Consider the following 15,196-nt stretch of genomic DNA (forward strand, 5'->3'; position numbering starts at 1 on the left):
GTTCCAGTCTCTCTGACTATTGGAAGCATCTTCTCCACGGCCACTCTATCCAGACCTCTCAGTGTGCTATAAGTTTCAATCAGTACATTTAATCAAAGTCATTTATTGTCAATAATTGTGGCTCCAACACTGAGCTGGTGGAATTCCACTTGTTACAGGCTGCCTCCCTTACTTCAAAATTCTGTCTCCTGTTAGTGAGCCAATCCTCTATCTATGTGAATATACTATCCCCAACGCAATGGGTTCTTATTTTGTTACATTGACTAACATGCAGTGCCTTCAAATGCCTTCTGAAAATCCAAATAGATTACATCCACTATGTCTCCTTTGTCTGTACTGTTTGTTGCCTCTTCAGAAAGTTCTGCTTGATATTATGTAAAACTGAATTCTGTACTTTTACATTCTTTATAATAGTCTTTAACAATTTTCCAATGACAGATATTAAGCTAACCGATCTCTAGTTCTTTGCCTCATTCCCTTTTTGAATAAAGGTGTTACACTGGCATTTTTCCAATCCGCTGACACTTTTCCAGAATTTAAGGATTCTTGGAAGATTACTGCCAATACACCCACTATCTCTGTAGCTACTTTGTTTCTCATGTCCTAAGATATATCCCATCAGGCCCATCAGACTTATTGATCTTTATCCCCATTAGTTTCCCTAATAGATTTTTTTTCTATTGAGCATTAATTTCCATTCCCCCTTTTCCCATTTAATTTTTGGAACGTTGTTAGTGTCTTCTGTGGTGAAGACTATTGCAAGATATTTATTCAATTTCTCTCCCATTTCCTGGTTCCCCCTTGTTAATTTGCCAGCCTCAGTTACTAAGGGGCCTAAGGGATTTTGAAGTAAGATCGCTGGGTATGAAACGTTAACTCTGCTTTCTCTCCACAGATTCTGCCAGAACTGCTAAGTTTCTCTAAGTTTCACTGTCAGATTTCCAGCATCGATTGTGTTTTCTAAAATTTTATGGCAGTGTATCCAATGAATTCTTCCACGTTGGCTACCTCTGCCAATCTGATTTTCCCAATCTACATGAAGGTTAAAACCATGCATGATTAAAGTACAGCCGTTTTTTCATGCCCTCATTAGCTCTTGATTTAAAGACTGTCCTTCCATGTAGCTACTGTTAGTGGGCCTATTGACTGACTAGTGTTTCAAATTAAGACAAACTGCTGGAAATCTGAAATGAAAACAGAGAATGCTGGAGAAACTCAGTAGGTTCATAGTTCCTTGAAAGTAGAGTTGCAGGTAGACATTATAGTGAATAGGGTGTTTGGTATGCTTGCCTTCATTAGTCAATGCATTAAGTTGGGAGGTCATGTTGCAGCTGAACTGTACAGGACATTTATTAGGTAACTTCTAGAATGCTGCATTCAGTTCTGGTCTCCCTGCTATTGGAAGGATGTTGTGAAACTTGAAAGAGTTCAGAAAAGACTTACAAGGATGTTGCCAGAGTTGGAGGGCTTGAGCTATGGGGAGAGATTGAAAAGGCGAGGGCTGTTTTCCCTGGAGCATTTGAGGCTGAATGGTAACTTTATAGAGCAAGGTTTGTGAAGGTTTGTAGCTCAGGTTGAGGAGGAAATCAACCACCATTTCGACTGGGGCAACACATCTATCCTGGGACAGACTAAGCAAAGACATGCCAGAGAATTCCTAGAGGCCTGGCACTCCAACCACAACGCCATAAACAAACACATAGATCTAGATACCATCTATCAACCTCTCAGAAAATGAACAGGAAATGACATCACCACAAACCCCAGGAACCCCATCCAGGACAAACATATAAATAGAAAGCAGGAGACAACAGTTTCGCTTCACTTGGAGGTCACCATTGATGATGTTACCTAGCCAGGTAATGAAACGTCTGGATATCAAACCTATAGCTCAGTGAGCAAACCTACACCCTAACTTTATAAAGGTTTATAAAATCATGAGGGTGAATTGCCAAGGTCTTTTCCCCAGGATTGGAAAATCAAAATTAGAGAGCATAGCTTTAAGGTGAGAGGGGGTAGATTTATAAGGGACGAAAGGGACACATCTTTCACACAGAGGGTGGTACGTGTATGGAATGAGCTGCCAAAAGAAGTGGTGGAGGCTGGTACAATTACAACATTTAAAAGGCATCTGGATGGGTATATGAATAGGAAGGGTTTAGAGGGATATAGGCCAGGTGCTGGCAAACAGGACTAGATTAGGTCAGGATATCTGGTCAGCATGGACGAGTTGGACCGAAAGGTCTGTTTCCATGCTGTACAGCCCCATGAATCTATGTTTGACAGCATCTGTGGAGACAGAAACTGAGTTAACATTTCGAAGCTGGTGTGACTCTTATTCAAAACTGTTCATATTGACCATTTCCCATATTGATCTGCGATGTGGAAATATTTCACCTAATGTCTGTGTAGCGCTTGTTTGAAATTGCAGTAGGTCAGTTCTTGTCCACCATTTTTTGGTATGATGTTATGGTTACAAAGTTTGGAATGAGGTTAACCATTAATTAACTATTATTTAAGAATGAACTGCTTTCTGCTCTGAAATCCGAAATGACATAAGCAGTGGATTTCCTCTAAGAGCTATGTAATAAAATGCTAAACCATTTATGAGGGATTGATTAATGATTTAGTTGGTGCATGCAGGAAATCTGCACTGCAATTTTTCTTATAACTTATTCTGAAAATACTGTAAACTTGCTATTGCTCTGTGGATCTTCTGACACTCTTTTCTTCCAGAAAATCAATTTAGAAATGAAACATGAGAAATGGAAGGAGTATTTACATTTGAAGCTGTTAGCTGCTTGGTTATTTTAAAGCTAAGATGTTATGTTCTCATTATTGATTAAAAAACAACACACACACTCCTTACGTCACTGCTTCATTTTGCATTCGGAAACGCTGAATTCTTTGTCATGTGTTTTTTTCTCCAAAGTGCTCTTGATTTAATTTCTTTTCCCGCCCACATATTTTATCAGTGTTTTCTACAAAACAAAAGAATACCAGATGAACCTAGTTGGCTCTGGACATTACTGAAATCTGGCCAGGGCAGTTTGATTTTTAACAAAAATACGTTTATGTTTTTCATTTCAATGTGTCATAATTTTGGAGGCAAGGGTCCGGAAGTGCCATGGCTGCAGAGCGTTGTTTGCACTTTGTGCTTTACTGTGCTTTACTTGACCTTTTTCATGGCAATGCTGCTCTCGAACATGTTCCTCTGCTGATGTGGTCGACCTTCAGGTGAGTCTGAGGCCACGGCTTGAAGGAAACACAGGTATTTTTCAACTAGAAAAATCGCCAGGTTGTAAATTCTTAACATCTACAGCCATCCCACTGTGAGTCAGATTCTGCTGCAAAATGAAATGGGGGAAACAAGCTTTAAGTGAAACCAAAGTAACTTCCACTTTGGAGAGTCAACTGATGTCAGGAAATATGTTCTAAATCACCTATCAAGAAGATTGTCTAAGCATGGGCAAACTTCCTTTGGGGAAGCTGGATAATGTTAACTTCAAAGTGGCTGTTCCTGTTTTCTTCATGACAATTAACCCAAATAAATTAATGAGAAGGTTAATATCTCAATCAATCATAAAGTAATCTCTTGATTTGTACTTGTTACAGGTGGTTAAAATTACTGATGTTCATGTCTTAGTTTTGTGATAACTCTGAAAAACTTTGATCTTATTTTACAGCTTATAGTTAGTGTTTCCTTTCTGAGTGTTCTTCAGTCAATAGGTGCACTGCCAATTATGGTTATGGTGTTTGAAAAACGCTGTGGTGGAAAGTGACTGAGCCAACTCAAGGGTATATAACTAGCAATCTAAGATCAGCATCAGACAGATGATTGGTAATTCAGTGCGAGCTTTTGACACTGATTAAAAATTCTCATCACACAAGATGTGAGTTGGAGTAGTGATGGTTTGGTATGGTCGCTATAAATCATTAATTAGCGGAGCCTTTTCTGTGAAGGGTTAAGGAATGCCATCTACCATTCACCTTGTGAACAGATATTGTTATTGGAGATTTCCAGGCAACTGGCATCTATTTCAACATGGCCTCTGTGGTCAAGATCAGATAAACTGGGTGGGAGAATCATCACCAAAAAAAACCAGAAATATAAATTAAATTTGAATCAGTACACCCAAAGCTAACTAAGGATTGAAGCACACACATTACATTAAGAGACAGCTATAAACAAGAATCTATATCATTTTCTTTTCAGGAAATATGATTGCACATCGGTAAAATTATTTTTTTCAGTGTAAGAAAAGCCATTTAAAAGCTTGCTGTCAATCCTTGATTATTTCAATGATCCTTTATATGAGACTAGTAGGTAGCTATCATAAGGTCATGCTATTTTTGTGCAAATTCTACTGTGAAGACTGCAAAATCATTTTTATAATAAAATCTGTCACTATTTGGATTTTATTACTGAAAAGACTAAAAAGAAACAGTTCTTTTTTGTGAAATAGTTATATTACACTACAGGTACATTGAATGCCTCTGTTATTATACATGTGGTAATAAGGGTCCACAAAATGAATGGGATTAATAACTAACAAGATACTTTTTATTTGATGGTGGTGATGGAGAAAATAAGCATTGATGTGTAAAAGGCTTACTGTTCTTATTGAAAAATACAATGGGATCTTTCGTATAGAGTTGAACTAGCTGATGGGATTTTGGTTTTACATCGGAACTGAAAGATGGTGTATATTTATGATTTTAAAAAGTCAGAGTAAATAAGTATGTAAGTTAGCTCGCTGAGCTGGAAGATGGTGTATGGGAGAAGGATTCACATTTTTGGATCATTGGAATCTCTTTTGGGGCAGAAGTGACTTGTACAAAAAGGACGGATTGCACCTAAATTGGAAGGGGACTAATATACTGGCAGGGAAATTTGCGAGAACTGCTTGGGAGGATTTAAACTCTTAAGGTGGGGGGGTGGGACCCAGGGAGATAGTGAGGAAAGAGATCGATCTGAGGCAGGGACAGCTGAGAACAGAAGTGAGTCAAACAGTCAGGGCAGGCAGGGACAAGGTAGGGCTAATAAATTAAACTGCATTTATTTCAATGCAAGGGACCTAACAGGGAAGGCAGATGAACTCAGGGCATGATTAGGAACATGGGACTGGGATATCACAGCAATTATGGAAACATGGCTCAGGGATGGGCAGGACTGGCAGCTTAATGTTCCAGGATACAAATGCTACAGGAAGGATAGAAAGGGAGGCAAGAGAGGAGGGGGAGTAGCATTTTTGATAAGGGATAGCATTACAGCTCTGCTGAGGGAGGATATTCCCGGAAATACATCCAGGAAAGTTATTTGGGTGGAACTGAGAAATAAGAAAGGGATGATCACCTTATTGGGATTATACAATAGACCCCCCAATAGTCAGAGGGAAATTGAGAAACAAACTTGTAAGGAGATCTCTGCTATCTGTAAGAATAATAGGGTGGTTATGGTAGGGGATTTTAACTTTCCAAACATAGACTGGGACTGCCATAGTGTTAAAGGTTTAGATGGAGAGGAATTTCTTAAGTGCGTACAAGACAATTTTCTGATTCAGTATGTAGATGTACCTACTAGAGAAGGTGGTACTCTTACCTACTCTTGGGAAATAAGGCAGGGCAGGTGACTGAGGTGTCAGTGGGGGAGCACTTTGGGGCCAGCGACCATAATTCTATTCGTTTAAAATAGTGATGGAAAAGGATAGACCAGATCTAAAAGCTGAAGTTCTAAATTGGAGAAAGGCCAATTTAGACGGTATTAGGCAAGAACTTTCGAAAGCTGATTGGAGGCAAATGTTCGCAGGTAAAGGGACGGCTGGAAAGTGGGAAGCCTTCAGAAATGAGATAACAAGAATCCAGAGAAAGTATATTCCTGTTAGGGTGAAAGGGAAGGCTGGTAGGTATAGGGAATGCTAGATGACTAAAGAAATTGAGGGTTTGGTTAAGAAAAAGAAGGAAGCATATGTCAGGTATAGACAGGATAGATCGAGTGAATCCTTAGAAGAGTATAAAGGCAGTAGGAGTGCACTTAAGAGGGAAATCAGGAGGGCAAAACGGGGACATGAGATAGCTTTGGCAAATACAATTAAGGAGAATCCAAAGGGTTTTTACAAATATATTAAGGACAAAAGGGTAACTAGGGAGAGAATAGGCCCCCTCAAAGATCAGCAAGGCGGCCTTTGTGTGGAACCACAGAAAATGGGAGAGACACTAAATGAATATTTTACATCAGTATTTACTGTGGAAAAGGATATGGAAGATATAGACTGTAGGGAAATAGATGGTGACATCTTGCAAAATGTCCAGATTACAGAGGACGAAGTGCTAGATGTCTTGAAAAGGTTAAAAGTGGATAAATCGCAGGACCTGATCAGGTGTACCCGAGAACTCTGTGGGAAGCTAGAGAAGTGATTGCTGGGCCTCTTGCTGAGATATTTGTATCATCGATAGTCACAGGTGAGGTGCCAGAAGACTGGAGGTTGGAAAACGTGGTGCCATTGTTTTAGAAGGGCGGTAAAGACAAGCCAGGGAACTATAGACTGGTGAGCCTGACCTCGGTGGTGGGCAAATTGTTGGAGGGAATCCTGAGGGACAGGATGTACATGTATTTGGAAAGGAAAGGACTGATTCGGGATAGTCAACATGGCTTTGTGCGTGGGAAATCATGTCTCACAAACTTGATTGAGTTTTTGAAGAAGTAACAAAGATTATTGATGAGGGCAGAGCAGTAGATGTGATGTATATGGACTTCAGTAAGGCGTTCGACAAGCTTCCCCATGGGAGACTGATTAGCAAGGTTAGATCTCATGGAATACAGGGAGAACTAGCCATTTGGATACAGAACTGGCTCAAAGGTAGAAGACAGAGGGTGGTAGTGGAGGGTTGTTTTTCAGACTGGAGGCCCGTGACCAGTGGAGTGCCACAAGGATCGGTGCTGGGTCCTCTACTTTTTGTCATTTACATAAATGATTTGAATGCAAGCATAAGAGGTACAGTCAGTAAGTTTGCAGATGACACCAGAATTGGAGGTGTAGTGGACAGTGAAGAGGGTTACCTCAGATTACAACAGGATCTGGACCAGATGGGCCAGTGGGCTGAGAAGTGGCAAATGGAATTTAATTCAGATAAATGTGAGGTGCTGCATTTTAGGAAAGCAAATCTTAGCAGGATTTATACACTTAAGGATAAGGACGTAGGGTGTGCTGCTGAACAAAGAGACCTTGGAGTGCAGGTTCATAGCTCCTTGAAAGTGGAGTCGCAGGTAGATAGGATAGTGAAGAAGGTGTTTGGTATGCTTTCCTTTATTGGTCAGAGTATTGAGTACAGGAGTTGGGAGGTCATGTTGCGGCTGTACAGGACATTGGTTAGGCCACTGTTGGAATATTGCGTGCAATTCTGGTCTCCTTCCTATCAGAAGAATATTGTGAAACTTGAAAGGGTTCAGAAAAGATTTACAAGAATGTTGCCAGGGTTGGAGGAGAGGCTGAACAGGCTGGGGCTGTTTTCCCTGGAGCATCGGAGGCTGAGGAGTGACCTTATAGAGGTTGACAAAATTATGAGGGGCATGGATAGGATAAATAGACAAAGTCTTTTCCCTGGGGTCGGGGAGTCCAGATCTAGAGGGGATAGGTTTATGGTGAGAGAGCAAAGATATAAAAGAGACCTAAGGGGCAACTTTTTCACGCAGAGGGTGGTATGGAATGAACTGCCAGAGGATGTGGTGGAGGCTGATACAATTGCAACATTTAAGAGGCATTTGGATGGGTATATGACTAGGAAGGGTTTGGAATGATATGGGCCAGATGCCGGCAGGTGAGACTAGATTGGGTTGGGATATCTGGTAAACTTGGATGGGTTGGACTGAAGGGTCTCTTTCCATGCTGTACATCTCTATGACTCTATATGTTTTCAGATGTTTCATCACCATAACTAGGTAACATCATCACTAAGAGTCTCTGGTGAAGTGCTGGTGGGATGTACTGCCTCTCTATTTATAGGTCTTGGTTTCTTAAGTTGGGTGATATCATTCTGGTTCCTTTTTTTTCAAGGGACGGTAGGAAGGATCTAAATCGATGTGTTTATTGATGGAGTTCTGGTTCGAATACCATGCCTCTAAGAATTCTCGTGCATGTTTTTTATCGCCTGTCCTAGGATGTATGTGTTGTCCCAGTCAAAGTGGTGTCCTTCTTTGTCTGTATGTAAGGAAACTAGCGATAGTGGGTCGTGTCTTTTGGTGTCTAGTTAGTATTCGTGTATACTGATGGCAAGTTTCCTGCTTGTTTGTCCGATATAGTGTTTTTTTTACAGTTCTTGCATGACATCTTGTAAATGTTGTTAGATTTGCTGGTGGTATCTATTGGATCCTTTAGTTTCATTAGTTGCTATTTCAGTGTGTTGGTAGGTTTGTGGGCTACCATGATGCCAAGGAAACTGCACAGTTGGGGAAGTCTCCCATTTACCTTCCCTTGAAAAAAACACCCCAGAAACGACATCACCCATCTTAAGAAACCAAGACCTATAAATAGAGAGGTGGGACATACAACCAGCACTTTACCGGAGGCTCTCATTGATGATGTTGCCTAGTATGGTGACGAAACATCTGAAAACAAATCTTCCAGCTCAGCGAGCTAACTTACATACTTATCATCAACCTGAGCAATAAATCTTCTCAAAAATCACAGTGAGAGTAGATGTGATTTAAATTTCAATGACAATATTGGCACGGTGGCTCAGTGGATAGCACTGCTGCCTCACAGCACCAGGGACCGAAGCTCAATTCCACCCTTGGGTGACACTGTGTGGGGTTTGCATATTCTCCCCATGTCTGCATGGGTTTCCTCTGGTTTCCTCCCACAGTCTAAAGATGTGCAGGTTAGGTGGATTGGCCATGCTAAACTGCCCATAGTTTTGAGGGATATGTAGGCTAGATGGGTTAGCCATGGGGAATTGCAGGGTTACAGGAATAGGGTAGAGGGGTTAATTCTGGTTGTGATATTCTTCAAAGAGGTGGTGTGGATTCAATGGGCCAAATGATCTGCTTCCACACTGTAGGGATTCTATTCCACGATCTCTGGCTGAGGTTTATTGTTACTGATCAATTCACTTAATCCACTGCAGAGTCAGACCATGGCAAATTGGAAGTGCCTATCATGACTGAATTTCTTTTAGTGTTACCACCTCTGTTCAGACATTAATTAAAACAACATTTACTCATTGTCTGTGAGTTAACAAGCCAAGGGTAAGCAAACTAAATAACTGAATTTCTAAACCTTTTAAAGCAAAAGGTTTCCTGGAAGATGATCATATTCAGATCTGTTTCTACAGAATGCAGTATATAACATGGTCTCATTGTACCATGCAGATTTGACACTAGTTTTTTTTGGAGTTCAACATTCTCGCTATCTTCCTCTCGTAATCTAACACATTTGAGCATGTGTTTAGCAGCAGGAATGACCCTCCACCAATCCTACTTAAAGTGACTGTCGACATCTTTTAAGTACATTGCTGGTCGATTTCTTCTGGTTTTTGCAATGATTTGGTAGCTATGTGTGCTTACTATAAATATTCAATATTGCAAAAATCAGTAAGGAGTGGTGTGGTAGGTGCTCGGGGAGATTTTACTAGCTTAGGTCTTCTGCACAGACCACTTGCTCCCATTCATGCACATATTGATAAGCCTTTCGCAAGGAATGCATGACGTAGAGAATACAGAGACACCTATGCAGAAAAAGGCAAGGGACCCAATGCTGGAGAAGAAGCTCCCATTACAGAATCAAGGCATTGTTACAGTGTAGAAGGAGGTCATTTGGCCAATTGTGCCTGCACTGGTATTGTTACCTGGTACCTGGTGTCAATCGCCTGCCTTTTCCCCATATCCCTGTACACTATTTCTATCCAAATAATCATCCAATTGCCCTCCTGAATGCCTCTATTGAACCTGCCTTCACCGCAGTTTCAGGCAGTGCATTCCATACCCTATCTACTCGCTGTGTGAAAAGCTTTTTCTCACACCACTTTGAATCTATGCCCTTTCTTTTTCTTTAACAAACAGGAACAGCTTCTCCCTATCTATTCTATTCAACCTGCTCACAATTTTGAAAACTCCTGTCAAATTAGGAGACCATATCCACCCAATGTTTACAGAGGGCATCTCTTTTACCTAAATTATGATATAACAAATATGTGATATTTCTGGGCTTCAGTAAGGATGTTCTCTCTAAAATCTGGCATTTGTTTTTTTACCACAGCTGCGCCTCAAAACAAGCCAAAGATCTTATTGCTATTTTCATGAAGTTGACTGTGAAATTGATCTTCAATGGATCTGACTCTTTCCAGGCGGGATCAGGGAATGTCGCATAACCCATAGAAAAGCAAGACTAGGAAGGTCTCATTGCGAGAACTCTACCTCGAGCAATAGCATTTATTTGGAGGAAGTGAGTTAAGTCAAAGGTGAATTTGTTCAATATGAACTCAGCCAGGTAGTGAAGGTTGTGAATTGGTTTGACCTCTGTTCGTAGGAGTAATAGAGAACCCTAATATCACCTGGTGGAGAGTGAAGGTGTAGTGCAATTGAATATACATAGTGAAGTCGATACAGATCCAGGAAATTGGAAATTATTAAAGTGAGCAAGGGCATCAGAAGGAACACACATACAGATGGGAAAGGATTAGATAAAGGGAGAAAAGTAGAGTCCAGTTAGGAAGAAACCATTTCGGTGAGATGGAAAACAGGCTAAAGGAATATGTCTGCTTGGACATATTCCAGTGTTTATCCTATGGATTTTGGAAAGGAGTTAGAAGTAGGTTATTCAGGTTTGGAGGACTATGAGGTTTGAGACTGTGGAGGGAAGATCTCTAGAGTAACTGTCCTAGAATCAGTAGTTTGATGTTTGATACAAGAGACGTTGTCCACGGGAAGTAGGAGGACACATCTGAGAATTGATGTTTGACCTCCAGCAATAGAATTGGAAGATCATGGTTGAATTGGATTTAAGAAAAGTGTTTTAAGGATAGAAAGCAGAGAGTCATGGGAGATATTTATACTGCAGACTGAAGGGTGGTGGAGGTTTTCCCAAGGGTCTGCGCAAGGACCACTGTTACTTTTGATTATATCTAAATGATTTGAATCTTGGAATATGGAGAAAAGTTTCAAAAATTGTCAATGATATCAAACTTAGAGGCATGGTAATCAATGCAAAATGAATTGCTTGAATGTAGTTAGGCTAACAAAATAGAGCACCTAGCAGATGTATTTAATGAAGCTAAGATAATAGATTTTGTCAGAAGGGATGGGGAGAAGCCGTGTGGATGCCATGGCACAATTCTAATGAGTCAGCAAGTTCAGAGTGACCTGGAGGTGCATGTGCATAGAAAGTTGAAGGTGGCAGGATGTTGTGAGCGGATGATTAGAAAAGTATTTGGAGTCATGGGCTTCATTAATAGTCGCACTGAGTACAAAAAAAACAGGACAGCGATGTTGAATTTTTATAAAGACCTGGTTAGACCACAACAAGAGTACTGCATTTTGTCTTGATCACCAAATTTCAGGAAGGATGTGAAGGCCCTTTTAAGAGGATGCATGGGACATTTGCCAGAATGGCACCAGGAATGGGGCTTTTAGTTCAAAGGTTAGTTTGGAAAGGCTAGATTGTTCTCCTTTGAGAAAAGGGAGATGATGAAGAGGTTTGATGGAAGTATACAGGATCATCATAGACTTAGATGATGTCGAGGAAAAAGGCTCGTTGATGGTATAAGGATAGGGTACACAAATCGAAGAGTTTACTCAGGAGATGCTGGGGAATGTGAGGAAGAATTTTAATGTGCAGAGAGTGGTAATGTCACTGCCAATCAGGGTGGCGGGAAGCACAATCAGTCAATGATTTCAAAAGGATTTTGATGGGCACTTGAAAGAAATGAATGTTACGGCTATGAGTCCATTGAGTGGAACTGGTTTGATTGCTCTGCAGAGGGTCAACAGTGAATAGCAGCTTCTGTGTAATAAATAAATACAGCTGTGATCATATGATTGTGTAGGCCAATTCGCAAGGGAACAGCATCACCTTGTCAGCAGTTTTTTTTAAAAACATCAGGGACTGACCTCAGATAATAATGGAGGTCAGGGTGAAACAGGTTTAGAATGAGTGAAGCAGAAAAATCGAGATGTATATCTCATGCTGGCTTTTCCCAGGCTAGAGAGAGAGGTGCAGGGTAAAAGAGGCCACTGCACTTGGGAGAACTCCTGGATAAAGATGTGGTTGCAGAGGTGAAAGCAGCAGACCTCAGTGTTACATTGAGCTTGGAATGAATTCAGATTGAGGCATAAGGGGACGAAGCTGAGACTTTTGCTAATGACAGATGTTATGGACCAGGCCAGACCCCCTCAAACCATTTAAGATAGTTGCCCAGACCCTAACTTTGCTAGTTGTTTTAAACAGGTGTGCAGTGGCTTTTCCAGGAGAGATGCAATTGTTCAAACCATTTTATTTTAAACAAAAGAGAATTTATTTACAAATTACCGAATGGAACACAAACAAAAGAGAACAGAATACCAAATAATGTAACCTCTCTGAAAACCCAACAGATTATTCTAACTTAATGATGCTGTTCCCAATTCTTCCAACAATCCCCATAAACACAAAAGATAAAAGCAAACCTAGTGTCTTACAGGAGAGAGAGAAGGATCAGCCTGGACCCGCTTCTTCAAGTCCAGCAGTGTTTTGAACACTACTGTGCTAAAACCAAACTAAACCAGAGGAAGGTTGAGCTGGGAGAACTGCCCACTCCCCTTGCATTGTACAAGTGCTTTTTATTCAAAAACTTGAAAGCCTTCTTGCCTGAGGCAGTATCTGTTAGCTATTATCAAACTGGCCCTAAAACTCTTCAACTTGGACTTTTCAGAGTCTGTGTCTTTTACAACCTCTCTGAAAAAAAAGCCAAGGACAACATAACATTGTTGAAGCAGCAGCATTGTCACATGGATCATTCAGAGTTAGGGTGGAGAAAGTTGGAGGGCATCATCAATCCAGACCTTTTTATGTCCCTCCTCCCCCCATTTTACTCATTTTAAAATTGTTACAGCTCTAACTTTACCCAGTTCTGGTAAAATGTTAACATAATTTCTCATTCTAAAGATGCTATCTTTATTTCCAACATTTTTGTTTAATATACATTGGGATTAGGTTCCATGGGAGCACAATGCTGACTAAAGACACTAAATGTTTGAAATCAATCTTTTAACCATGATCCATGGAATGCAGATAGAATGATAATTACTTTTCTGTAGATTGTGTCTCAAAATAAACAGGAATGCATACATTTATTTAATGCTCAAGCTCTGTTTGAGTTGGAAACATGTCTGTGTTCAGTTGAAGATTCTTTCTTGTTCAGTGCAGCCTTGAGGAACTAGTAGCTAGTAACTGGTTTTACTGCTCTAAACCTGTTCAAGGACCAGTATGTGATGAACAAACAGGGATATTACATGACCTTCACAACCACAACTATGACTTGATACAAATATATCTGAAGTATATACCGTGATAAGGCATGTGATGTTCGAGAAGCAGATTTATCTGAATAGCCTGCAATGACCACCGCTCCCTCCCTTGACCTTATGTGACTTTTGACTTCATTTGTCTTTCATTCTTTACTTTGTTTGCAAAATATGTCTGTTTTGGTTTCTCCCTTTTCAAGGCTTTCGTATTTTAATTATTTTTGAAGTACACTTGTTTCTACTTTGAAAAACTGTATCAGTGTTTATTTCCCAAATTAAAATGCCAAGAAATTCTGAAAACATACAATTGTTGATCTGTACCATAAGCCAAAATAACTATTTAAAGCGGTGCTGCGTTGGAGCTTGGAAATAAAGGTCGAAACCCTGCCTCTGCAAGTGTGAAACAAGACTTGAGGGGCTGAATTCTGCTTCTATATTTAATGACTTCTCTGACGTCCTAATGTTGGACATCTCCAGCTTCTATCCAGATTTCCGTGATACAGAGATCTAAGCAATGATTTTTGTTGAATTCACCGAATGTGAGGTAGAGTCTCTGTTCACTTGTGATGGTAAGATCCTGGCAATCTGGGGACAGTTGGTAGAAATAACACAAAAAAATTCAGACAATTTTAAACATCTAGATTAGGCTTAAAGTGACCCAGTTGTGTGTTTTCACTCAACTATGAAGTCAATTTATGCCTTGTTCTTTCCTGGATCAAGCCTGGCCCACAAAGCAGGCATTTCCTTAGGCCAATGAGCTTGGTTCAGGAAGACTTGGCATTAATGGGCATGATTCATTGTTTCTCATACAGATAAAAAAATGTATATTAAATAAAGGAAACTGTTAAGAGACTATTAACAGAACTAATAAATTGTTTAGTGTAGTTTGTCTTTAAGTCATTTTGAATAGTTATAAATCAGTTTCATCACAGCTTGAGGGCATTCTTATTCAAACAAATTATTTACAGTGCCAAATCCACTTTCAGCTGCATTAATAAAACAGCACCAAATTGTTATTCTTAAATCCATCAAGCAGCTATTTTTAATGGAAAGAAGAATCAAGTAAACTATTACATTCTATCACATTGTTTGGCTTCACTGGACCATTAAGTATTTTGCATCTGTGATTATGCAAACAAGTTCTATTAGCAACTTGAACTGTAACCTGCGCACTGCAATTTCAAGCACATTCTGAAAGCAAAAAACTAAACCCTACTTTTAAACATCAGTAGCAACTGTTGCTATGCTGGAATTGAACATATTGCGAATGATAAATGTCATTTTGGATCATGTTTCCACAGTATGCAATTGCTTCAGTACCTTTCAAAACATTAATACTGCAAATGTTTTGTTATGCCCACGTTTAAGTTTGCTTAACTTGCCATCAAAATATAACTCATTAGAACATGGGTAATTTATCTAGACAGTTCTGTATTAAGTCAAAAATTCATATGCAAACATTTAACGAAGCTCCTTTTCTAAATATTTGGCATGCCTAATGTAAATAGCCAGATGCAATTCTGCTTGTTCTCAAATTAGAAATATCTAAATGAATAAATTCCTTAACAGGATAATTATTTGTCTCCTCCACTGAAAAGTACATCTACAGAGAATAAGCTCTCAACGTTGGCTAGATTTTTAAAAGCATTTAAAACTTTCCAGTTGACATGAGGTAAATTGAATGCACGTACATAATCTACA

The 15,196-nt window shown here is 39.9% G+C and overlaps 1 protein-coding gene across 3 annotated transcripts in view; it reads left to right on the plus strand.

Moving 5' to 3' along the window:
* Positions 1–2,920: 2,920 nt before the first annotated feature.
* Positions 2,921–15,196, plus strand: part of LOC140458275 (V-type proton ATPase subunit S1-like) — a 59,859-nt gene continuing 47,583 nt past the window's right edge. For all 3 annotated transcript variants that reach the window (XR_011953465.1, XM_072552679.1, XM_072552678.1), the window contains exon 1: positions 2,921–3,237. Coding sequence is in view for 2 of the 3 variants with exons in the window: in XM_072552679.1 (XP_072408780.1) it covers positions 3,128–3,237 (110 nt within the window). In the remaining variant the exon portion in view is untranslated. The remainder of the gene's footprint in view (positions 3,238–15,196) is intronic.

This window comes from Chiloscyllium punctatum, chromosome 32 (genome assembly GCF_047496795.1).
Source record: "Chiloscyllium punctatum isolate Juve2018m chromosome 32, sChiPun1.3, whole genome shotgun sequence".
Classification (NCBI taxonomy): Eukaryota; Metazoa; Chordata; class Chondrichthyes; order Orectolobiformes; family Hemiscylliidae; genus Chiloscyllium; species Chiloscyllium punctatum.